Below are 25,562 nucleotides of genomic sequence, written 5' to 3'. Positions count from 1 at the left end.
TTGATCCTGACTAGTTAAAGAATTGCTATCAGAAAAAGAGCTCGAGGCTACAGCACCATTCCCTCTAATGATAACTAGAAGGAGTTTTTTTACTTCTGTTGGAGGCACAGAATGCTGTTAGCATTGAAAATTCAGAACCTAAACAAACTACTGAAACAAATTGACCTCACTCTAGCTGTTGACACAGTTGATTTCTCAAAGTCATCAGTAACTCACGTTTCAATGGTCATGCCGATGCACTTCACCGCACTGTGCTCTGAGTAGGCAACTGCCTCTTCAACGTTGGCTGAAGTATGTCCTGATAAAGCATCGTGAAGATTCCTGGTGAAGTAATCACGATAGTCTGCTGGTAGAGACATGAAAGTGCCGCCCATCAATATGAACTCCACCTGAAACCCAAAACAAGGCATATAAAAGCCACATCACAACAGAACACCAAACGGGAACTTTCGCAGCTACAAACAGGACAATGTAATTTAACAGAGCCCGCAAACAAACCTTGTCAACGCTGTGACCCAGCCGCTTAAGCTGATCTATCCTACCCCTGGCTTGGACATACGGATTATACCTGAAAACCCACATTAAAGGTATAAGGTTTTCGCAAATGACAGTGCATTACCTCACACTCACTCTACAATCTCATAGTTTTTCCCTCCTTTTTAACTACTCCACAATCTTCATAATTTTGGAATGCAGAACAAACACAGCACCAACAACTATAATAACGAATTACACTGCTCTGATTGATAGTATGAATGACGAAATGATCATGGACCATAAGTACACAGATAAAGATACCAACTTTGAATTCGACGAGACCAAACGCGACGCGCTCACCTAGCCCTAATCGCGCGCATGCTCGTCGGCTCATAGCCAGTGTAGGACTGCGTGCTGTACTCGAAATCCGAGTCGGGCCCCCCGGGGCAGTACACGCATATGTTCCCCGTCGTGGCGATGTGCGGGCACCGGTGGGGCTTCGACATGACGGCGACGACGGCGATGCCCGAGGCTGTGCGGACGGGCTTCGCCTTGAGCTTCGGGAGGAGGGCGTCGCGGTCGGACTCCGGGAGCGCCGCGATCATCTCCACGAGCTTCGGGGCCCGGGCGAGGCCGTACTTGCGGCACGCCGCGGACTTGAGGGCGTTGAGGTCGACGGTCTCGCCCTTGCGGGAGAGGTCCACCATGGCGCTCACGATCTCGCCGATGGCCCTCACGCGGGCCTCCTCCTCGGTGAGGCCGTGCGCCTGGAAGCCGCCGCCGCCCGGGCGCGGCTGCCGCCGGGTCTCCGCCACTGCCACCGCCGCCGCCGCCATGGAAAGATGGGGAGGGAAGGGGAGGAGGCGGAATCTTGGCGGAGGTTTTTTCGTATAACGGTTTCGATCGCCGATTTTCACTCGAATCGCCGGTTTTCGGGTTACCCGATCCGGGCCGGATCTTAAACCCTGATTAGTGACCGTAGATACGTGTGATTGGTTTCAACATGGGTCGATTTCTACATGAAATCAAATCGGTTCTTGATTTATGGAATCGGGAACCGCCCTGCTTAGTCCTAGAACCAGTGAATTTTTTTCTTTAATTTCTCCTTAAAAATTACTAATTAAGATTTGTTTTACAATTCAAAAAACAAAATTAAGAAATCTTAACTTATGCATCGATTTGATCCGAGCAATCATCTTTCATGTGAATCGAGAATTGAACAGATTAGGAATTGAGATTAGGATCGCTCCTTAGAAATCACCCAAATCAATTGATTCAATCTAATTTTCAAGTTGGATAGAATTGAGCCAAAATCTAAAATATTAATTTATGTGAATTTATATGTTGATATTAAGAAAGTTTTGAGTGTGTCGGATGAAACAAAAGTAAATTACATATACTAGAAGATTTTAATGAAGGGTGCGTTTTAGCGGAAAATTGATGAATTAAAAAGTCTTTTTAAAAGTGGTCGTTTATATCTTATAAAAATGAATGAATGAAAATTATTTCATTTTTCACAAAATGTTTAAACATATGTTTTTGTTTATAATAAAAATATTTTTCAAATGAATAATTATTTCAAATTGTTATTTTTAGAGAAATATTTTCCAAATAATTTATTTTCTCAAAACAAGCAGAATTTAAATAAAAATAAAAAGCAAAAAAATCAATCGACACCCCTCCTAGAGAATTATCTTATGTTTTACTTAGTGGTAAAGTTGTGATGTTTAAGGCCCATTTGATAATTAGCTAAATAATGCTTGACTTTGTTCTTTTGTTTTTCGGAATAAAAAAAGAATATAAATCCAGTTTGAAACAAAATCAAAAAGTTGTAACAATAAACTTCCTTATTCTTGGGAATAACTCCAAAATCAAGTGAAATTTCTTTTTCTTTTCTTTTCATTTTCTCTTCTTCTTCCTCATTGCCAATCGCCCACAGCAAGGTCCGATAACCAGCTAGAGAAAAAGAAGAGGGAAGGAAAAAAGAAAAGGAAAAAAGAAAAAAAGAAAAACATAATAATATAAAAAATTAAAAAGAATTCTAAATTACAAAAAAAATTATGGATCATCATAAAAGCATTTCTATTTCGAAAAAAATTTGGGTAATTACTAAACGCCTTCAAATTTTTATAAATTCATACATGGAATATAATAAAAAAAATTATTTTTAAGCTCAATAATAAAATAGTTACCAAACATGCCTTTATTTTCTTTTTTATTTTGTACCTGCGTTTGCCAAAAAATAAAAGATTGTTGTAGTCCCGGTCCAGATTCTGACCCGAACCGCTTGCCAATTTTCTGGACCGGGTCCGACTGCGGGGTCCACATCGGTGGTCGGGTAACCGCTTTCGCGGTCGGGTTTTGTTAGACTTCGAGAAGCAGTCGCTATTTTCTCAAATTCCAGAACGCCGTGAGCAGCGACGGCGGTGGTGCGGCGATGGAGGCGGAGATGCTGGAGAAGGCGAGCGAGGCGATCGCAGCCATAAAGAAGGCGAAGCACGTGGACCAAGTGATCTGCGCCCTCCACTCCCTCGCCGCCCTTCTCTTCCCCGTTGATTCCTCTCTTCTCGCAGGTTTCCTATCTCGTTCGCTTTCCCCTATGATCTTTCTATATTGCATAACGTTGGAAAACTCGAATGTCCTTTGCTCTTCGAGACATGGGACTGCTTCTGAACTTTCGACCTCATTTGGGTCGCTTCTGTTTGGAGTGTTTTTCCTGTCTTTGGCTCGTGCGGGTGTGCTAGATGACATGAATGAGTTGATTACTTCTTTCTTGGTAACTGTGCTTGTGGGCTTCTGTCTTTTCTGTCATTTGTGGTCATTCTAGAGTTGGTGAGTGGAGTTGTGTGGTGTTTTACTGTTTTGTGTCTTGATGTGCAGGCGTTGTTGATGAAGGATACAGAGATCAGGTGGCTGCTTGGGCTGCTTCAGTTTTTTGTTCAGACCCGACTCTTCTTATGGGGTTTTAGCTTCAATTAATGTGATGTTGGCTGCTTTTTTTTTTTTTTTAATTATTGTAGGTTCTCGGGACTAAGATTCCTTCTGCAAATGAGAGAGAAGATCGGCGGCAGGCGTTCTACCATGGAGCTGCATTTCCAACTTTAGCTAGAGTCCTATTATTCGGTAGCACGTTGTTTTGCATGTTATGGTTTTTCGTTGTGTTTTATTCCTCAAAAAGTAGCCATCTCATCCCCACACAAGGCAGGAAAGGACTTGGAGTCTCCTTTCCTCTGGCAGATTAGTTGTCGCTTCTATGTCGATCCTGTGCACTTTCTCATTGGAGCCATGATTCCTTGTCACATTGTTTTACCGTTTGATTAGACATGTGATTGCTATTGAGGTTTCACTTCTTTAACTTGGTGTCAGAAGCAGCATACTTGATGCCTGAGTTGATGAACCCCAAAATTCCTCCTTATCCTTACATGATCCCCCAAATTTTATCCTTGTCAGAAACTTATGATTCATACACACCTACTAGTTTTGATTGTAACTGTTATCTGGTCAGATGTTGCCTCGGACTGGCTTGCTTGCTTTCCCTTTACTGCACAGAAGCATGTATATGATGTTTTCTTCGTGGACGGACTTGCCACCGAGGTGGTCCAGACTCTGATTCCTCGTCTACAACTAGACAGCAGTGCTGGTCTTGATGTCAATGCAATTGTCTCGAATATCCAGAGGTGTGAGCGAAGGCCCTTGTCTCTTACTTAATAAAGGGGAAAGGATAATTATATCAATCTGTATAACTTTGTCTTTCCAAGCCATTATTAAGGACATTTGAATCTGAGGAACACAATGCCAACAATGCAGTGAATATAACATTTTATTCTCTTGACAGATTAATAGTGCTTTTCTTGCTTGAAAGCACCGGAGTGCTCCGTATTGCTACAGAGTTTGCTAAATCACAAAGGGAAGGTTCATCTCATGAACAACTCCAGCCTCTCATATCAAGGGTGGCGCAGCTTATAGCATCCGTGCCTGACAAAGCACAGTTCAAAGCTCCACCTTCTCTCTCAGCACAGTATCCTTTGTTCTGCTATTCCTGATGTTGAGTTTGCTTGCCTATGTGGTTTCTTCTTCTTACTAATTGGAACCTTACCTAATGATTTCACCAATATTAAATACATCAGTTAAGTGATTTTGGAGCAGAACTTATTTGATCCTCCTTTGATGTGTTTGTTCTTTACAAGAGAGTTAAAGCATTTTCTTCAGGCAGATAATTACTCAGCTTCTCTGTGGAGTTGATGGAAGAGATTTGACAACAGATCCTGGAAGGACCGTTGACAAGAGTGAGATGCATGGTGCCTTTCATTTTACTGGGGAGACATTTGCTCGCATTTGTCGTCGAGGATTTACAGGTCAGTAACATACTTAAGCTCTGCATGTTTTGTTTTCTCATGTTTATGAGTGAAAGAGAGTTTTGTTCTTATGTAGCAGAGCTTCTGCCACCAACAACAAAAACCTAAGTGACTGGGTGATGCGACTGCAATTTGCTTATGTATAAGTGAATAGATTGTACTCCTACAATGATTTGAATTCACTTTGATGTACATTATCTTTGTTGATGTTATCAATTCCGTCTCATTGTTGGAGCTTCTGTTGTAGAGGTCTTTGTTCATGGGCTTACCCATTCTGATCTGAATTGCTGGTGAAAAAGAGTTATGGACCTAAGAGTCATTACCCACTTAAGTTGCATTTGGAAGTGATTAGACTATGCTATTCGAAGATTCTTAAATATGTGTAACACTCTAGATCCAAGTACAACCAGACACTGTCTTGAACTTTCCACAAATATAAACGCTGGAGAATTTGGGTGCTAGACATTGCCAAATTCTTTGTTAGATAGTACTGTTTTCCTTTATGTCACACAATATTATGCCATCGTAAAAGTCAGATATTATTCTTGTGAGTATGCTATCTGACTTATTCTTAGTTCATTGTATTTGCAATGTTAATACATAATTGTGTCTTTCCTTTCACAAATGGTGTCCAGTGGACTTGAGATTTGACAATAGAGTACTGGATTTCTTTTTGGGCAGATGTTTTAGCAAGTGAAGTGGTTCCTCGGATACTTAGTCACGTCCGAGGCTTATTGTTATCAAATGGAACAACTATTGGAGCAGATGTATTTGAATCAGATCCAGGGTCCCAGTTTTGGATAAGGATGATGGAAAATATAAAAGATTCCTATGCTGTCGAAAGAACTTCAGAAGAGTTTTTACGTGGGCTTGCTACTGAGTGTATAAATGACACTGAAGCTTACTGGGTCATTTGGATATTGTTTCACAATCTGTTCTATAATCAAAAATCCGTTCGGTACGCAAGTTGTTTATCATTGTTATTGCTTTGACATATGTAGATTTTTGTCATTCTATCCAGCTGTCTTCATCCAAACTCCAAAACCTCTCCAACTCCAGGAAGCGCTTTTAACTTGCTGCTGTCCATCTGTCTCTTACATGCCTGTTGATGTGATGGGCTATTGTAGTGTTTCATCTATAACTTTAGCTATCGAGAGAAATTGCTGTTGGACTACATCAAATCCTTACATACAGGCAGACACCTACCTGCAGTAGAGATTTCTGTCTAAGAGAAGTTTGATGCGATTCCCTGGTTATAATTTTAGATTACACCTGGAATTCAGTGAAAATTATAGAATGGTTTGTTTCTTTGATGATTTGCATAATGCCACATGTCAATCGTGCAACTTTTTTGGGGACTCAGGACATTGTTTCTGGACAAATTTCTACTTTGGAAAGTACTACCTGTTCGGTGCCTGCGTTGGATATTTCAGTTTGCTGTATTTGGATGCCCTCCTAATCCTGATTCACAAGTCTCAAATCATGTGTCACAACATCTTCCGATTACACTGCAAAGTCTGGTGGTAGTATGGTCCAAGCAGGAGTTTGTTCGATCAGTGTCATTGGAGCAGCAAGTTTGTATCCTCTTATTATTTGTTGTGATATATCTAGTGATGGTTCTCAGTATGGAGGACTGCTGGTCTACGTTAAAAGAATGAAATAACGGAACCTCTCTTCCATCTTCTTGGAAATGTTGTTATAGTTCCTATAGATTGAGTGCCTGTTGCATGCGTTAAACTTTTACCAGACAAAATGTATCCCGAATTTTGAGTACCAAAGTAATATTGTATTACATTTGGCATTATGTATTACCTTGATTTTCGTTCAGATGTTACTGCAGCGGTAGGCCTTTTACTGGAGCAGATGTCTAAAGAGGAACTGGATAAGTCTAAGGATGTGATGCACTCAATTCTTCAAGGAGTTAGCTGTATATTTTTGTCCACTTACTAGTTTCAATGGCAATAAGGTTACTGTTTCTTCCCTTTTAAATGTTGTTTGACCTCTTGCAGGTAGGCTGGAGAGTCCTGACCATTTAATTAGAAAATGGCTAGCAGCATCGCTCTAGCATTCTCGAAAGTGATTGATCCAAAAATCCTTTGTACCTTGATGATAGCTTCAGTGGTGAGAGTATCGACTGGGAATTTGGTTTAGATACCTCCAAAGACAGTGCGTTGCCTGCCTCTAATGGCAGAATAAAGGGAATTCATGAAACAAAGACATCTGTTGGCACAGTGGACACGAATGAGTTTAATGATACAGCCACTGATGGGCAGGACAGTAATCTGAAAGATGAAAGAAAGAAGTTATCTGAGTATAAGATGATTGACCCTGATGAGATTATTGATCCAGCTAGTCTAGAACTCGAAAGAGAATCTGATTATGATAATTATGAAAACGTGAGCGAAAGTTCCGATGCCTCAAGTGACTCTTCGTTGGAGCCATATGACTTGACAGATGATCAAACTGATTTAAAGAGAAGATTTTCACAGTTGGTTGATGTTGTGGCAGCATTACGAAAAACTGATGATGTTGATGGGGTAGGTCATCCTGTTGTGCTTGTTTATTTCGTTATCTCGCACAACTCTCTTGAAGAATCCATTTCTTTCCTAGGCCACTTATGAGATCTTCTTTAGTGAAATTTTGCTTTGCACATTTGTAGTATGACAAATCCACAATATAAGGAATACTGGTTTTGGAAAAATTTCCAATCAATCTGGTTTGACGAGATGGACACAGGAGTTCTCTGAGCAAACATACTCTTTTCTTGTTTTGCTGGTTGCAGGTGGAGCAGGCTCTTGAAGTTGTTGAAAAGCTTGTGCGAGCATCCCCTGATGAACTAAAATATGTAGCAAGCGATCTTGTTAGAACTCTTATACAAATTCGTTGCTCTGATGTGGCTGTTGAAGGTGAGGAAGATTCAGCAGAAGAGAAAAGACAAGGGGCATTGGTTGCTTTGGTAGTGTCATGTCCGCTGGAGTCCCTTGAAACTGCCCACAAGCTACTTTACTCACCAAATGTGGATGTAAGCCAAAGGATAATGATACTCGACATAATGACTGAAGCAGCAGAAGAACTTGCCAAGGCCAAGATTATGCGATTGAAACATCAGACGGGGCCTCTTGTGTCTATCACTTCGGAGAGTCGACCATGGTTCTTGCCCAGTAGTGCAGGACCTGCTGGCGCGGGTTCCTGGAAGGAGGTAGCAGGCACTGGCTCTGTACTGAACTTGTCAAGTATGGGGACTGAAAATCTTCCAAATTGGTCAACTCATTATGAGAGAGAGCTTCCTCCAAAACCTGGTCAGATGAAGCGAGGAAAGACGCGCAGATGGAGCATTAAGTCTACAAATATGCAAGAAGATCAGATTGACGTATCCCAGAATAAATTTCCTGTATATGCAGCAGCTTTTATGCTCCCTGCCATGCAGGGATTTGATAAGAAAAGTCATGGCGTTGACTTGCTCGGAAGGGATCATATAGTCTTGGGAAAACTTATCTATATGCTCGGTGTATGCATGAAATGCACTTCTATGCATCCTGAAGCAACTGTATTGGCTCCACCTCTTTTAGATCTGTTGGGATCAAGGTATAGAAATATCAATACACGAGGCAGCACTGAGTGCAAATAACCACCATCATATTTAGGATATGCTTTTCAAGATAACTGCAGAACTTGGCAATCTGAAAGTGAATTCTTATTTTTGCAGAGAAGTTTGCCATCACAGTGAAGCATATGTTAGGAGAGCTGTGCTCCTTGCTGCTTTGTGTGTATTAATAGCGCTTCCTCCTTCGTTTGTCGCATCTGCTTTGGTTGAAGGCAATGCAGAAATTTCTAAAGGTCTTGAATGGGTCCGGACATGGGCCATCCAGGTTGTGGAGTCTGACCCTGACAGAGAATGCTATACGGTAAAGAATGAATACTTTCACTGGGAACATTGTCATATTTGTTCATTTTTTCAGTTTCTAAGTAATGCTTGGGCTCTAACATTTACAATCATATGGAAAGTCATATCAGTGCACACTGACACCACGAAGGAGAAAGGAAAACACTTGTAAGCATGTTTAAATGGAAAGTTCACTGCATAGACAGTATGTCATAGGATGTATCATGAAAGCCGAGATATGTTGCAGACATGCAAGTCAATGTTCCTCATGCACGCTCTTCATTGTCTCCCTTTCTGTCATTAGGTTTTTCACATAAGGCAACCTTGTCTTGGTCTTAGGTTGAGATCTGCTGTGACTGCTCGTTTGTTCACTCCTTTTTTCATTTCTTTCCACTTTTCGCTTAGCTCATATGATATCAATTTGAAATATATCAAGGATTTTAACATGTGCAACATTGGTTGTAATCTGACAATAGTGAAGTTCATTCATCAAGTATTTTTTACATGAATGACCAAAATCGTATCTCCCTTCTTGTAGTTAGCTATGGCATGTCTCCAACGTCATGCTGAGATGGCCCTTCAAGCTTCACGGGTATTAGAATTAACTGCAGAAACTGCTGTCAAGTCAAAGAACATCAGCCTCCCATCTGATCTGTCCAAGGGAATAATTAAAATCCCTAGAGGAATTAGAGGAAGTATAGAATTCTAGATGAATCTTCCCCAACAATACCTGCTCGCATCGCGCACATCATCGACTCTCAGTGTAAGTGCTCTATTAGTTCTTTACCATTTGATATTATTTGGCGTCAGTTAAAAGTAACTGGTTGGGCACAGGAAACTTGGAAGAAATCCTGCGTACAAAGGAAAACACTCCAGCGAGGGGTTTCGGTTCCTGCTTTTCTAGTCCTCGTGGAAATAAGCATGTCCTGTGCTTCACTGTTTCCTGGCAGGGGCAACTTAGGACCAAGAGGCAAGTCTTCTTGAATATGAGCCAAGTAATGATGCTTTTCTAGATTAGCAGTCCCTCTGCCTCTGTGGGAGATCAGAATCAGGAGAGAGCAAGTGAGCTGGCATTTCAGAGGACCTCACGGCTGCTGAAGCTGGGGCAGGCTCTTCCGGTGATGGAGACCCAGTAGATGGAGGCGTCGAAATGGATCAGGGTTCTTTCTTCACCCGTGGATCAGGGTTCTTTCTTCAACCGACTCTGTGTCCAAAAGGCGACTTGATCCACTCCGAGTAGGGCATGACAAGATGCAAGATACGACAAACGGTTCGTCGTTCCCGACTTTTGGGAATGGATTGGTGCACAAGTGGCTGGTCTTTTTTTTATATAAATTTATGTTCTTTTCTTCCTATTCCCAAAGCTCACAATGATGTATGACAGATCCCGAGAAGCGCGGTGCATTGGTGTAAATTGCTTAACGTTCTATAACGCTAAAATGCCTGCTTGTAAGATTACCCCGCGAACTATTTATCTGTGAAAATGGATGTCATAATTTTCTTGCGGTTGAAAAGAATGTTCAGGTCAACAAGTTCCCATACCTGCTGTAATTGAAGTACTTTTTTCTCTGGAGACTGCTGGCCTGTGGACTTGTAGAAAGGCGAATGATGCGCGGTTGTTGTCCCGTTGCAGTGTGCCGGCGATGGCTCGGAGAAAATATTCAGTAAGGTCAAATATCGAAAAACACCCGACTGTTCTCGCTGATTGTTTTTTTTTTTTTCTTAGAGCAAATCACACTATCTACGGAAATTCCCTTCGAAAAAGCCAATGCCAAAGGTGTGCTTATGGATGATGTATTCAGATTTAGCTCTTGAAATTTTCCAGCATAATTGTCAACAAAGCTCTAAATTCATTATATGATAATCCATTCGATTATAAACTTTTTAATATGTCAATTAGATCATAAAATTTTTGATAATTTGTTTATTTAGTGCTAAATATTTCCATTGTGTCCATATAGTCCTAAATCTTTTAAAGATTTGCCAAGTTAGTTCTCAACTTATTATTTGGACATTTAATCATAAGGACGGCATTAATGATTCGACAAAATGTGTTTAGAACTAAATTAACATAATTGAAAGATCTATGATTAAATTAGTACATCGTCAAAATGTTTAGAAATAAATTGATATAACTGAAAATTTTATGATCTAATTAGTGCGATGAAAAGTCATACGTTAAGGTTTTGATCTACTAATTTGAGGATCGAGAAATCCCATGTTCCCCAATACTCCAACAGATGATTTTGGGCCAGCATCATTAAAGTGGGCCAAGACAGGAATGGCCACTGACACAGTACAGACAAAAATTAAGGAATGACCCAGACACCGAGAAAGCGAACGACAACAACGTAGTCGACGACCATGCTCAGCGCCTCCTCGCTCTCCGCCAACTTCCTCTCCTCTCTTCTTCCTCCCAAGTCAACCCCACCACCTCCTCCTCCTCCCTCTTCGAGCGCAGTGACATGGCTCCACCTCCCGCCCCAGCCCGCCGACGCCCACCGCCGGAAGTGGGAGCCGCTCGTGGCCGACGTTGGTCCGTCGCCGTCGCCGGCGGCGATGTCGACCGCGTGCCCTGCGCTGGCGTACGCGAACACCCTTTTCTTCAAATCGACGTATAACGTGCAGATAACCGTGGACGACAACGAGCCGGAGGAGAGGCTGGTGAATCGGTTCAGGAGGGAGGTCGCCAAGGCCGGGATCATCCCAGAATGCCGGCGCAGGCGGTTCTTCGAGACCCAGCAGGAGTACAGGAAGCGGAAGACTCGAGAAGCTGCCAGACGGAATCGCCGGAGGTATTCTCTTTCTTTTCTCTTTTTGATCGGGTTCTTGAATGAGATCTTTGTTTTGAGAATTCGCAGTTGTGGGTATTTGATCTTGCAAGTTCTGATTTTTCTGACTTCCTGAATTCAGAAATTCTTTGCATGATTAGCCTCCAGCCCTCCGCCATTGGGTTTGTCTGTTTTTTTCTATTTTGTTTCTGTTTTGTTTGAATTGATGAGAGAACGGTAGTTCTTGGTGCATAAGGAAGTTATAATGACATAGCAAAGCTGTTATCAGAACTGATGGGCATTGGAATTTGAATTAGAGGATAACAATGACCGGCCAAGTTCTGGAGAAAACTTGATGGTAGCATTGAAATTAGATCGTCACTAGTAGCAGAATCCAAGAGCTAGTTTGAGATTTAAGTCTTATCACTTCTCTTCATAGCTAGCAGGCATGTTTTGTCAAACTAGCCAATATCATTCCATGATTGCCGGGTAGCCAGGAAAATATGCGGCTGTTTCTCCATCGACTTCAAACTAGGGAGTGATGACCTTGAGTTATCATTGGGATTGAGATATGGTCGGTTAAATCTCAAATTAAATGCAGAATTTGAGCAAAGAATCAATCTTTACTGGGGAAGTTCAATGTCCTGCGACTGTTTCAGCATATCGATGCAATTGAATCAGAAGCCATGTTCATTTACTTCGGAAACTTTGTGCATGAGAAATATTGATCATTTTGCAATGTAGCCAGTCAAATTCATCTGCTCTCTTGATGATGGTGATGAAAATGCATTACCTTTTATCTATATGTTGGATCAAAGATTTCTGGTAGTTGAATCTTGTGATCTTTCAATATGCTCTTGCACAGACCAATTGAGACTTCCCAATAACGTTTGCTCACTTCTTTTGACTCTGCCCAGGCGCCCACAAGCTAAATTGGCAAAGCAGGCTAAAAAAGAGATGCCTCAGAAGAAAAGGGCCGATGATGAAGAAGATGATAACTGGGATCTTCCTCAAGGAGACCTTCCATACTGACTGATCTTTACATGCTGAATGTTAAGAAGATAATAGATGAACAGCACAGTTCTGGTGCGAGCAGTTGTGAAGCAGACGGTACTGTTCTAGCATTGAATGGCTTGTAGTGCTTTGGTGAGAGAGAAATTTCATCACATTAGTCAGTTCCAAAGCAATGCAGTGAAGAGAGGTTTTCGGTTCCAGCAATGAGAAAAATAAATGTTATACTGAGATGGATTACCGTGGATGCTGAATACTCTCCAAAGACCATCTTTGTTTCTGACTGAGTGAATTTCACTGATTCTATTTTGTTGACAATCATATGCACTTGATTGTTTTCTTCCCTTCCTCCACCGTGTATATTCTTTCCAGTATGGTTTATTCTTTTATCAACAAAATTCCTTTGTGTAGGATACCTCATTTTTTGTTTCAATCAAAGTGATTAGCTTAGAAAAGGTTTGGACAGTGGCTACTAATATCCCACAAGGCGAAGAGGGGATGCAGCACTCAGACCTGATGCTCGACGCAAACTCTTCATTATCAAGCACCTGTTGGTTTGAGCATCTGTCGAAGTTGAGGTCCTTGAATTTATCAAAGACAATGGTAAAACATTTCAGCTACTCAGACATTTATTTGAGCTGCAATCTATTTTGCTTTCTCTGTTGTTGATGTTGTGTGACTTGTCGGATGAGATGCTTGTTTTGAGGAGTTCATGTGAGAGAGGGACTGGAAAATGCAAATATATACAAACAAACGTAGATCAAAGCTTTATTAAGAGTCTGTTCGTTTCACGAAAAATAACTTCCGAAAAAATATTTTTCGAATTTTTTAGTGTTCGTTTCATGAAAAAATAACTAGTTGTGGAAATTATTTTCCACCAAGAAAAAAGTCTTCTTAAGAGGGGAAAATGTTTTTCACTTTTCAAATTAGGAAAAATATTTTCCTTACTCACTCTCTTGTCTCATAACCTACTAACCCCATTCTTTCTTGTTTTTTTAATAATTTGAATTTTCAATTCTTTTTCTTTTTCCTTCTTCTCTTTTTATTTTCTTTTTCCTTTATGCTCCATTCGTTTCATGGAAAATAACTTCTAAGAAAGTGTCTTCCGAATTTTCCAGCATTTCGTTTTATGGAAAATGAATAAAAGAAAAAAAGTCTTCTAAATTAGGGAAAATATTTTTCACTAATTATGCTCCGTTCGTTTCGCGGAAAATAACTTCCAGGAAAATATTTTCCTGAATTTCCGGTGTTCGGATGGCGGAAAATACACGGTCAACGGAAAATATTTTCCGGTCAATGGAAAATTCCTCTTTGGAATGGCGGAAAATGACTTCCTCTTTTGAAAAGAGGAAGTCATTTTCCGCAGCTCAGCGCTCCAGCTCCTTTTTCCTTCGTTCTCGTTCTCTCTCTCTCTTTTCTTGCTCTCCTGCCGCAATGGCTTCCTTCTTCGGGATCGCCTCCGCCCTACCCGCACGCTCCTGCCCGCCTGCTCCGTCCGGGGCGCCGCCGCGCTCCGCTTCCCGGCGGCTCGAAGCCGCTCGGGAGGATCCGACTCAAGAGGGAGCACCGCGGCGGCGCTGGGAGGCCGGAGCTCGCCGCATGTCCGGCCGCTCGTTGTGCGGCCGCGAGCCGTGAGCCGTCGGATCCGGGCGCGGAGCTCGCGGCTCGCCGGATCTAGCGACGAGCTCGGGCTCCCGATCCGGGCGAGCTCAAGCTCGTCGCCGAGATCCGACGCGCTCGGGCGAGCTCGAGCTCGTCGCGATCCGCGCTCGAGTGAGATCGGCCGAGCCTCGAGCTCGCCGGATCTCGCGGCAAAGCTCGCGGCTCGCCGGATCTAGCGGCCGAGCTCGGGCCCCGATCCGAGCGAGCTCGAGCTCGTCGCCGGATCCGGCGAGCTCGGGTGAGATCGGCCGAGCCTCGAGCTCGCCGGATCCGCCACCTGGGTCTTGGTCGGCGGCAGCGGCCAGGCCATCGTCACGCAGAAGGAGGCGGTGGCGGCGGAAGGAGGAGGAAGAAGGAGGAGGAAGGAGGCGACGGCGGACGAAGGAGGAGGAAGAAGGAGGAGGAAGGAGGAAGGAAAAGAAAAATAAATAATAAATAATAAAAATTTCTATTTTAAAAATATAAATCATTTAAAAAAATCATTTTTAAAAAAATATAAATAAATAAAATAATTTTTTTGGTCAATTAAAAATATTAAAATTCAATTTTTGATATTTTTTCCAAACAATTAAATGAACTAACGAATAGCGGAAAATATTTTCCACTCAAATTTTAGATTTTGGCCGAACATCGGAAAATAGAGTCATTTTCTGGAAAATGACTTCCGGAAAAATGTTTTCCGAAAACATGATATTTTCCGCGAAACGAACGGAGCATAAAGTGGAAAACATTTTCCTCACTCATGGTCCATTTGGTTCATCTTTGAAGAAATGCTTTGACAAAATGCAAATACTTTTGAGTTAAAGAGATTTTCCGAAATGCTCGAGTATTTGGCAAATTATAATTTAAAGTGCATTGAAAAGTGATTTTGATGTAAATATCGTTTGGTAAACCCAATATTTGCAAAGGGCTTTTATTTTTTATTTTTAAATAAAATTAAATCCAATGAAACTCTACCGAGGCTGGCCGAGGTTGCATGAACCTAGATCCGGCGCCGGTAAGGTTGCCTCAAGTTTTGCGACCTCGGGTGGCGCCACCTAAGCCTCTCCGACAGCTAAATCTATGTCCGCATGACACAAGCAAGGTCACCTGGGTTGCGCGAGCCTAGATCTAGCTACCGGCGAGGCCCAAGCGACAATGCTTGAGGTCACGCAACCTCAATGTCGCCCGGGTTCGCACAACAACCTTTGCCTGGGTTCGTGCGACGACCTCAGGCGATGCTTGCCTAGGTTGCGCGAGCCTAGATTTGGCAGCTAGCGAGGCTCAAGCGGCAACGCCTGAGGTCACTCGACCATAGGCAACCTCGTCGGCAGCCATATCTAGTTTCTAGCGATTGAGGAAACTCTCGATTAAAAAAAAAAAAGTCAAGGGATGAACAGTAGAAGTTGACTCGCATTTCCAAAATACCGAAAGCCCAAAGTAGATTCTAATATTGATATTTGGCCAATGGACTTCTAAAAATACTAGCCAAATGCTCAATGTTTTCCCCAATAAGCTTTAGGGGCTCAAAGCCCCTTGAGAAAGTTGAATCAAATGGGGCCTTATGATGCTACATGTTCTCCACGAAATTCAAGAACGAAATCTTTTTACAGTAATTGATTGTTACTTCTTTACAAAATAAGCTATTTTATATTTCTTCATTATATATTCCTGATTTATGGTGGGTTTGGAAAAACTGAACCAAAGACATCCCTAAGAAGACAACAATCCACAAAATGCCGGGCTTTCGGGATAGGAAATTGGTTCGAGAGTTGTCCAGATTTACAGCAAATGTCTCTTTTTGTTCGTGTTTGCTCCCTGCAGCCTATAAAAGCCCCCAAAACATTAACGATAACTCGATACTGTGAGGAGTTTGTTAATTGGTTAACGTCTGTTTTAACTTGTCATTCTTTAAAATTATCCATAATCAGCTCAGGACAGAAATTTCATCCTTTCTAACACGTTAAGTATCTGACTTCACAATAGTGATCGTCCACGAATCATTTAGACATGAAAGACAATACAATATGCAAAAATAGAAAAACCTGTGTCGTTGTGCTAGCTCGGCTTTGCCCATGAACCTAATATTAATCTCCAAAACATAAGTAATTTCTCCAAGCACTTCATAGGATGTCCTCAGACTTTGGGGCTGTACATGCCATGTGATGATCAGCGGGAGCAACATTTCACACTAGGATCCTGAGAAGCAGTATCCTACATTATTTATGATTCAAGGGGATGTGAGAAATTTAACAAGTATAGTCGGGTTTGATAATCAGACAAATTGATCCAGATACTAATCCACAGTCATGTATTTGACATTGGTGTAGAGCTCCGAAGCTTCCACTCCGAATGATGGCTCAATCTCGATGTTGGTTTGGACTCCTTTCACGAAAATAGAATGGAATACTGCCAACATCACATTGAGTGGAACTGCTGCCTTTGCAATGACTGGACAAGCTTTAAATCTTAGTGAGAACAAAGACGATTTATGCGCTTAAATCCTATAGAAATGCAGCCCTAACCTTGAATATTCTTCAGAGCCTCCTCCTCTGGAACATACACCCTCTTCAGGGTCCTGCCGATCTTTCTCTCCCGCAATGACATGAGCTTATTGAAAGAGTAGGTGTTGGCAGGAGGTCTAATGTACAAAATTTTGTTCAAGGTTCTTGGATCATCCACAACTTTAACAGTATAGGTGCCAATGTCATCCTCCTTGTTAAACACTGCTGCATATTGATGTGGAGAGTTTTAGAATTTGGCTAATAAATAAATCACAAAGCCATTGATCTTCCAAGGTTTACTTTTAGCTCGAATTGAAGAAGAATTCTCTTGGTAAACGGATTCATCAGACAACCGGCAGACAGAATCATCAATATGTTCTTTTCTCAACCAAATAAATAAAGAGAACCTTCACGATCTGACCACTAGGTGGTATTATGCCAAGATAAACCACAACACACTCGTATCATCTATTAGTCTCTGACGGTGAAGACTAATGGATGTAAGAGTCTCAACATCTCCAGAAAAGGTCGTTGCCCTGGGATTCTCAAGCTTCAAGAACTGCCCCTCACACTAATCACTACTGTAATTAAATCGTGATTAATGTACAGAAATATCTTAAACTAATTAAAATGCACATTTCGACGAATTGCTTCTTACGTTTTGCATTTCCATCCCCTAAGATGACAACTTTTTATCTCTAGGGGCTATGACAATGTCCCGAGGTAGCCACTTGCAAAATAGTTAGAAGCCACATATGTATAAGGGATTCCCTCGGCCTCAACAAGGTGGCGGACCTTGGCCTTGATAGCATATACAGTTTTTGCTAGCTCCACAGCATGGACACGATCCCCATCATTTCCAAACTCCGAAGGCAAGAATCTCTAAAATGAAAATTAATTGAATCAAGAGATACATTTTTATTAGAAAGCAACAAAAAACTAGAGCAAATTCCCCTCATCCAACAAACTTACATGAGTTCTACCAAAAAATGGAAACCAAACTCATATGAGACTATATTTCACTTTTTTCTTCAATATGTGAGCAAACAAAGAAAACAAACTTATACAAGACTGAATTTCACTTCTTCTTTTTTTTCTAAATGGGCTATAATATAGTAAAAATGATTATAAGTGAATCAAGACTAGCAACTAGTGCTATTAGAAAAGTAGAAGAAAGAATTTGTGAGCATGCTACGCTACACTCATTACCGACCATCAACCCCCCAAAGCAACAACTACTAAATTATCCACCAGTTGGGTTTTGAAAACTTATTTGCTATAATAATAATTTTACCGAAAAGACCTCTTGAAGGATTAGGTAGTTCATGTTTCCCTTTATTGATCAAGGAACAGGATACATGACCATAATCCATATAGAGTGCTTGAAACCTTTTACTTTTTTCAATGACCTAGAGTAAACCCAACCACAGTGAAGCCGGCATTATCCGCTACTTGGATTTGAAATAGTTAGCCTCAAATTTCACTGACAACTTCTACATAAAGTCATGACCGTTTAAAAAAGAAAGAAGTGTAGTCTACAAATAAATAAGTGAATCCATCCCATTTCATCAAAGTGGAGCTCACAGGAGAACGTGATGCGCTGATACTAGAAAAAAAAGGGTTAAGCTTGCACCAACCTATATCATCAGTCAAAGGCTAAATGAACAATTGTAACTTGGATGAAATTATTATAAACAGCACAACTTTATATTCCCGACTGCTTTGATGGCTGCAACGATCCTGTCTTGGTCCTCTACCCGTGCTCACCCCATAGCAGAGATTACCATGTCAACCTGCTTAATCGCAGTCAACAGAGACTCTTGATCGTATATGTCTACCTGAGAATCAAATAACCAAGAGCATTGACAAACGATCAATAAAGTCACCAATCATCATCAATAGATCCCATCTTGGCCAGTAGGAAGACTACGAAAAGGAGAGATATGAAGTCCGATGCAGATAAGATGTCAATACCTTCACTAGACGAGAAAAAGCATTATAAGAAATAAAGCATCCACAGAATTAGCATCCATACATTGCCTACTGATCTTTTATAAGGTTATAACAAGGGATTTGCAGTGACATCTGAATTACAAGTCAGTCACATTCACTTATATATACAAGCTCATCTAGGCAGTACATGATATATATATATATATATATATATATATATATATATATATATATATATATATATTTCATTAGATTTGTCTTAAAATGTACTCTATTCGTACTTGGTATCGGCATGCGAAGCTGAGGTGATTTGTCGGTCAGTGTGAAAAATGACCGATAATACATGGGCAAATTACTAGAGGAGGGAAAGAGAAACACCAAATATCAACTCAATCTTGTGAAAGATTGAGATGAAAGGCGACTCAGATTCTACGGCTAAAGACATTTCTTGAAACGACGGATGAGATAAACGGTAGGGGACGCTTCGATTCCTCAAAGGAGCACCGAATGCGAGAAACGAACAGGATTGCATCGGAAGAACTAAATTGACACCTAAGCTCCTGAAACCTTCAGCGATGTTGGCCTTGGCGAGGTCAGAGAGAGTGGACTCCCTCACAAGAGCGAAGATAGGGTGACCAAACTTAGCACTCGCTTCCACGATGAACTTTCCGATGCATCCTCTGATCACCAGGACTCTGCTCTTCTCGGCCATCTTGGAGGGGGTTTTCACGGCGGAGGCGTCATTCTTCCCGGCAAACTTGATCAGTCTCTAAGGAGTGCATGACAAACCAAAATTTCTGTTCTAGAAACAATTTAGTCTAGAATAGGAATCCTTTTGATAAAATTATTTTATTTTTTTATTTCCGAAATAGATTTTTGTTTCAGAAATAGGTTTGAAATAGAAATCAGAAATAAAATTTTTCTATTTTTTTTTAATTTCTGGAACAGAAATGAGAAATAAAAATTCTTTTTATTATTTGTCCTTACTATGAATCGGTCGTCCATCCATTGTCGCTGACCACCGTGGATGGTCGCTGTCGCCATTCGTTGGCCGCCGTTGGTCGCCGCCTGCCGTTGCCACCGTCTTTTGCTATCTGTTGTCTGCTGTTTGCCGTTCATTGGCCACTACCATCGTCCGCCGGCGGCTAGCCACTACCGATCGCCGACCACTGCCGCCGCCGTCCACTAGTTACTACCGTCCGAAAGGCAGAAATTTTGTGTAATTATAAATAAATTTCTATTTTTAGAATAAAAATTTTGTATTATTATCAAACGGATATTTTTGCTTAGAAACTCATGTATAAATAAAAATAGAAAAATCTATTTCTCTTTCAAAAATCAATTTCTGGCAAGAATGGTTATTATTCGCGCCCTAAAGTGACTCTGCTGTAACTCGGGAGAGAGAGAGCGCGCTAAAAGGAGGATTCTTGTCTTTGTGACGGAATGGAGTGTCATTAAATGATTCCGGAAGGGCGTAATTGTCTTTTCATTGAAATAATTTTTCTTGCTGAGATAAATCCTTCATTGGAAAAAGGGTACATGGAAAGTGGGAAAATAGACGGAAGATAACGATTTTGTTTGATTTTAGTGATCAACTGAATTATTGTGAAGTAGGACAGATTTTAACTTAGCGAGGAAAAAAAAAAAATTTAATTTTGATGGTGCTATAAATTTAAGTAATCATAATTGATGAGAAAGTAGTTGAACCACTTTTTCATGTTGACTTTTATCATGTGAAAAAGATAAGAAAATGGTGTGAACTCTACATTCAAATGGTAGCATGATATTATAGAGCTTCATAGCCGCTATGCTATTGTTTCAAGATTCAATAAATTTTTTTCCTAGGAAGGTGATTACCGTTCTTTAATTAATTGGCCGACACAAGATTAATATATTCATAATCCGTAACCTCTATGGGAGAAAAAAGCAACATTACAAGTGTCGAAATATGGAATGACTAGTAAAAAGTTGTTAAACCTTTAATATGTCACCAATTCAATTTTAAATAATTTGATTTGGTCAATTTAGTTCTAAATTTTTTAATGATTTTCTTTACGATACAATCCTAAGTTATATTGACATCGATACGTGACACGCAATACGACATGACATTTCTTTAAAAAAAAAATTCCAACACATTAGGACACGTATATTAAATGTATACTTTTATTCAAATTCACAAATAAATAAATAATAACAATAAAATAGATTAGAATGATTTTAGAAGAAAATGAAAGTTAAAAGAAAAGAGTCCTCATTTCTCCCTTTTATTATTTTTATTACTATTTATTTTTTTACATATTTATATTTTGACTCCTTATTTATTAAAAAAATTAAATTGACTATGTCGAAATCGCATGTCAAAATTCACTGTGTCAAGAGAATTGACCACGTATCAAATTTTTCGACACCTATAAACTACATGTCGAAACATGTCAAAGTGTAATTCCAAATTCATGTGTCAATAGAATTGATTACATATCCAATTTTTCAACACTTGTTAACTGCGCGTCAAAACATATCAAACACTTGTCCGAATATCGAATACACCTCAAAAAGTGTGGATACTTTCCAGATAAAATCAGCGTCAGCCTTCCAACAACGCTCACAAGAATTTTTTTGAAAATTTTAAAAAAATATATATTATTTTCGCTCTCTTTTTTATCATTCATTTTCTTTTCATTTCTTACGTACTTTTTCCTCTTCTTCCCCCGTCAATCGCCAGGCCTCGGCGAAGACCTCGATGCCCTCACCAAGGATCGACCTCACACCACATGCCTGGGCCAAGGCTCGACCTCATCATTGGCAGGCTCCATTTCATTACCCACACCAAGGACGTACCACATATAATATACAAAAGTAGAGAAACCCGTGTTTAACTTTCAGCTTCCCATAGCTTGGCCCATAAAGCCATATCAAACTCCTAAACAGGAGTAACTTCTCTAAGCACTGCATAGATGCACACACATCGAATGTTCATAGCATGTCCTCGTCGCCATAAGTTGATCAACAGGAGTGACATTTCACACAAGGATCCTAACTAGCAGAATCCTATATTATTCATGATTCAAACCAATGTGAGAAATTTACCAAACACAGTCAGTTTCAACTATCAGACAAACTGATCAAGGTACTGATCCACGGTCGTGTATTTGACGTCGGGATAGAGCTCCGAAGCTTCCACTCCGAAAGATGGCTCAATCTCAAAGTTAGTGTGGTCCCCTTTCACGAAAACAGAATGAGATATGGACAATATCACATTGAGTGGAACTGCCGCCTCTGCAATATGACAATACAAGTAGACCGATTGACTTCAGAATACTTAAATCTCAGAGAGAAATAGACAATACACGTGCTTAAATCTAATGAAAACGCATCCCTGACCTTGAATGTTCTTCAGAACTTGCTCCTCTGGAACATAAACCCTCTCCAGGGTCTTGCCGATCTTTCTCTCCCACAAAGACACGAGATCATTAAACGAGTAGGTGTTGGCAGGAGGTCTGATGTACAGAATTTTGTTCAGGGTCCTCGGATCATCCACGGCTTTGATGGTATAGGTGCCAATGTCATCCTCCTTGTTAAACACCGCTGTGTATTGACAGGGAGAATTTTAGAATTTGGTTAATAACTATAAGCCATTGATATTCCTAGAGTTACGCTCAGCTCGCATTCAAAGAACTTTCTCAGTAAACAAAATCACTAGACAGCTGCATCCATATGTTCTTTCCTCTCCCAACTGCGTTAAAATAACCTTCATGATCTGCCGCCTAGGCAGTATTGTGCCAAGAAAAACCACAGAACTTTCATATCATCTATTAATATCTGAAAGAGAAGACTAATGGCCAACATCTCCAGATACAGAAGATGCTTGGAATTCTCAAGCTTCAAGAACTGCCCCACTCTGATTACTACAATAATTAAGTTGTGAAAAATTTCCAGAAAAATCTCAAGGAATTAAAATGCGAATCTCAAGTTGCTTCTTACCTTTTACATTTCCATCCCCTAAGATAACAACTTTATCTCTAGGGGGAGCTGTAGCCCCAAGCTGTGACAATGTTGGGAGGAAGTAACCCGCAAAAAAGTTAGAAGAAACATAGGTATAAGGGATTTCCTCGGCCTCAACAAGGCGGCGAATCTTGGTCTTGATAGCAAATGCACTTTTTGCTGGCTCCACCGCATGGACACGATCCACGTCGTTTCCAAACTCTGAAGGCAAGAATCTCTGAGAAGAAAATTAATTGAATTAGAAGAAACATTTTTATTAGAAAGCAACAAAAACTAGAGCATATTCCCCTTATCCAACAAACTTACATGAGTTCTGGCAAATAAATAAAACATGAGACTGAATTTTACATTTTAATACGTTACAGCACGACCTTGATATTCCCAGCTGCTTTGATGGCAGCAACAATCCTGTCTTGGCCCTCTATTTGTGCTCGCCCCACAGCAGAGATTACCACATCGACCTGCTTGATTGCATTCAACAGACTCTCTTGATCGTATATGTCTCCCTGAGAATCAAATAACCAAGAGCATGGACAAACAATCAATAAAGTTAGCAATCATCAAAAAAATCCTATTTTGACCGGCAGGAAGACTAAGAAAATGAGGAATACATAATCCGATGCAGATAAAACTTAATACCGATCTTCAAAATGCTACTATCCGTAGTATAACGCTCGTCCACACATTGCCTACCGATCTTCAAAATGCTATAACAAGGCATCTTACCAAAAATGCATCTATACAGTACATAACATATGGAAATTTTCGGAAGATTTGTCTACAAATGTACTCGTTCGTAAGAGAAACACCAAATCGTAACGTGACTCCATCAACCGCGATCTCACGAAAGATCGAGATGAAAAATCGACTCCGATTCTACTGCTAAAAACATTTCTCAGAAATGCGGAACGAGACATAACGGCAGGCGACGCTTCGATTTTCTCGAAGCAGAACCAAAGGTGCGAAGCGAACACGATGGCACACGCACGGGAAGAACTACTCACGTGAACTAAAGTGACGCCGAGGCTCTCGAAACCTTCGACGATCTTGGCCTTGGCGGGGTTGGAGAGAGTGGACTCCCTCACGAGAGCGAAGGTAGGGCGACCGGACTTAGCACTGGCTTCCACGATGAACTTTCCGATGTATCCAGTGCCTCCGATCACCAGGACCTTGCTCTTCGCGGCCATCTCCGAGTGGTTTTCACGGCGGAGGCGCGGTATTTTCCGGCGAACTCGATCGGTTTTTAGAAGCGACTCTGCCGTGACTGGAGAGAGAAGGGGGTATAAAAGCGAGATTCCTGTCTTCAACGAACGGTCGGGCTTTTATAGATAGGAATTGGTTCTAGAAATTGTCCAAGTTCTTTGGACATGAGCAGGTCCCTAAAGGGCTCACGAGGAAATAGACAGGAGAACCGACCTGGGTGAAGATGTCCTGATTCATCATTTATGTAACGACGACCATGTAAATTGGCTTTTTTCAACGGTTTTTGATTTAATAAAAAAAAATTCAGATTGTCCAGATTCATGAAGATGTCTCGATTCATCATTCTCCAGATTCGTGAATATGTCCTGATTCATCATTTTCGAAAGGTCGAGGTATGTGCCTAAGGAGCACTCTTTGACATTTTCCTTTTATATCAGGATCAGTCGGTTTTTATCCATCTCCTTGATTTGGTAAATGGTCGTCGAAAAGTTCATCCAACTATAAACACTCTTTAACATTGAGAGAGTTATGGCGACATGAAAATATATGAGCAATGGTAAAAACGATCGTCAACGGGCCACTTAAGCCTTGACGGCCCATGGGAAAAGAATTAGCCAACGAAACCTTAAATAGCATGGACATAATTCGGAGCACATTAAAACGTATTATAAGCTAAAGAAAAACCCTTTTAGCGTGTTATCACTAACAAACAATTTTCAAAAGGTAGTTATATTTCTTGGTCAAGTACACCAGGGCCATTTCTTTTTGGGGAGGGAAAAGACCATAAAAAATTTCAAACTATACTCGCTCTTACACATTTACCTTAAATATTTTTGTATGATATTAAAAACCAAAAACTTATACTTACATAACACATTTACTTTTTTGTCAAGATTCGGTTTATAAGGACAATTAAAAATCTCCCTACATGGATGATGGAAGGCAAAAGGTATTAACATGAATGAACCAACATTGTTTTAGCTAGAAAATCATTTGATGAACCTTGTTAGGAGATAAATATGTCACACAGCAAGAAAATTTTTATAATAAATGCATCGCATTGGGCATAGTTTGAGGATTATTATGTTATAAAAAAAGAAGAAGCTTAGAGTAAATATATCACAGTTGACATAATTTGTATATTTTTTATGGCTTCTTTCTTTTTCTTTTCTTTTTTTGACAGAACCCAAAAGAAGGGAAAAAGCATGCGGAGGACAAGAGACAACTACATGTTGGGAAAATATGACTTCGAATTGGGTAGAACAATGAAAACGGATATTTAGAGTACTCAAGTCGGACTTTGAGACGTGATATTACTTTCTTTAAAGATTTATTTGCTCCATAATGTTACTAATGGTCACCAGCAAATATCCTTAAGGATACAACAAAGTCTCAAAATTGAGAATACTAAATAGCAATTCTAGTATTTCTCTAGGGTCTCTCTAGGAAACAATTGAAAGAATGGTTATAGTTTTCAGAAGGAATGCTTGAAAAGATAAAAATGATCTCTTTTTTTTTTTTTTTTTTTTCCGAAAACTAACATGTAGATATATAAAACACTCTTAAAACATAGGCAACTCTTCATGAAAATTGCAAAAAATGAACAAATGCGTCCTTTCAAAAATTGTCCAGACATCCATACCACCCGCCGCGGTGGCTCAGCTGGGTAGGCGCTAGACTTCCATTAAGGAGGTTTAGTGTTCGAAGCTCCTGCAACGCAAGTTGCAAGAAGGCTAGCTTTGAGTTTCTTGGCGACTTA

At 40.5% G+C, this 25,562-nt stretch overlaps 4 protein-coding genes and 1 pseudogene across 4 annotated transcripts; 2 read left to right on the top strand and 3 right to left on the bottom strand.

The window, feature by feature from the left end:
• Positions 1 to 212: 212 nt before the first annotated feature.
• Positions 213 to 1,313, bottom strand: LOC120290173 (elongator complex protein 3-like). The gene is made up of 3 exons (XM_039305907.1): positions 838 to 1,313; positions 499 to 568; positions 213 to 389 (listed from the first exon to the last, which is right to left on the bottom strand). Exons 1-3 carry the CDS (start codon positions 1,311 to 1,313, stop codon positions 213 to 215), a joined length of 723 nt encoding a protein of 240 aa, XP_039161841.1.
• Positions 1,314 to 2,870: 1,557 nt separating this feature from the next.
• Positions 2,871 to 10,247, top strand: LOC104417148 (telomere length regulation protein TEL2 homolog). Its single transcript, XM_010028468.3, is given in 16 exon segments — positions 2,871 to 3,050; positions 3,358 to 3,386; positions 3,498 to 3,600; positions 3,983 to 4,154; positions 4,313 to 4,495; positions 4,675 to 4,832; positions 5,514 to 5,790; positions 6,196 to 6,410; positions 6,661 to 6,759; positions 6,842 to 6,868; positions 6,871 to 6,918; positions 6,921 to 7,369; positions 7,615 to 8,417; positions 8,539 to 8,737; positions 9,254 to 9,478; positions 9,550 to 10,247. Coding segments are annotated over 15 exon segments (3,069 nt in total). The 5' UTR covers positions 2,871 to 2,914; the 3' UTR covers positions 9,425 to 9,478; positions 9,550 to 10,247.
• A 794-nt stretch (positions 10,248 to 11,041) lies between these two features.
• Positions 11,042 to 12,686, top strand: LOC120290950 (30S ribosomal protein S21, chloroplastic-like). The gene is made up of 2 exons (XM_039307849.1): positions 11,042 to 11,510; positions 12,404 to 12,686. Exons 1-2 carry the CDS (start codon positions 11,080 to 11,082, stop codon positions 12,516 to 12,518), a joined length of 546 nt encoding a protein of 181 aa, XP_039163783.1. The 5' UTR covers positions 11,042 to 11,079; the 3' UTR covers positions 12,519 to 12,686.
• A 3,727-nt stretch (positions 12,687 to 16,413) lies between these two features.
• Positions 16,414 to 19,307, bottom strand: LOC120290946 (annotated as a pseudogene).
• Positions 19,308 to 21,447: 2,140 nt separating this feature from the next.
• Positions 21,448 to 23,875, bottom strand: LOC104430711 (phenylcoumaran benzylic ether reductase Pyrc5). The gene is made up of 5 exons (XM_010043436.3): positions 23,605 to 23,875; positions 22,972 to 23,106; positions 22,580 to 22,817; positions 21,980 to 22,183; positions 21,448 to 21,874 (listed from the first exon to the last, which is right to left on the bottom strand). Exons 1-5 carry the CDS (start codon positions 23,785 to 23,787, stop codon positions 21,708 to 21,710), a joined length of 927 nt encoding a protein of 308 aa, XP_010041738.2. The 5' UTR covers positions 23,788 to 23,875; the 3' UTR covers positions 21,448 to 21,707.
• Between the last annotated feature and the right edge of the window lie 1,687 nt (positions 23,876 to 25,562).

Source organism: Eucalyptus grandis, chromosome 2 (genome assembly GCF_016545825.1).
Source record: "Eucalyptus grandis isolate ANBG69807.140 chromosome 2, ASM1654582v1, whole genome shotgun sequence".
NCBI classification, from domain to species: Eukaryota; Viridiplantae; Streptophyta; class Magnoliopsida; order Myrtales; family Myrtaceae; genus Eucalyptus; species Eucalyptus grandis.
This window is presented reverse-complemented; position numbering and strand designations above follow the sequence as displayed.

Excerpts from the sequence above, each read along its gene's own strand:
- LOC104430711 (XM_010043436.3), bottom strand. The coding sequence starts at position 23,787 with ATGGCCGCGAAGAGCAAGGTCCTGGTGATCGGAGGCACTGGATACATC. Across the intron at positions 23,107-23,604 it reads TCGGCGTCACTTTAGTTCAC|GGAGACATATACGATCAAGA; the intron begins GTGAGTAGTTCT and ends TTTGATTCTCAG. Across the intron at positions 22,818-22,971 it reads AAGCAGCTGGGAATATCAAG|AGATTCTTGCCTTCAGAGTT; the intron begins GTCGTGCTGTAA and ends TTTTCTTCTCAG.
- LOC120290950 (XM_039307849.1), top strand. The coding sequence starts at position 11,080 with ATGCTCAGCGCCTCCTCGCTCTCCGCCAACTTCCTCTCCTCTCTTCTT. Across the intron at positions 11,511-12,403 it reads GCCAGACGGAATCGCCGGAG|GCGCCCACAAGCTAAATTGG; the intron begins GTATTCTCTTTC and ends GACTCTGCCCAG.
- LOC120290173 (XM_039305907.1), bottom strand. The coding sequence starts at position 1,313 with ATGGCGGCGGCGGCGGTGGCAGTGGCGGAGACCCGGCGGCAGCCGCGC. Across the intron at positions 569-837 it reads ATGCGCGCGATTAGGGCTAG|GTATAATCCGTATGTCCAAG; the intron begins GTGAGCGCGTCG and ends GTGGGTTTTCAG. Across the intron at positions 390-498 it reads TGGGTCACAGCGTTGACAAG|GTGGAGTTCATATTGATGGG; the intron begins GTTTGTTTGCGG and ends TTTGGGTTTCAG.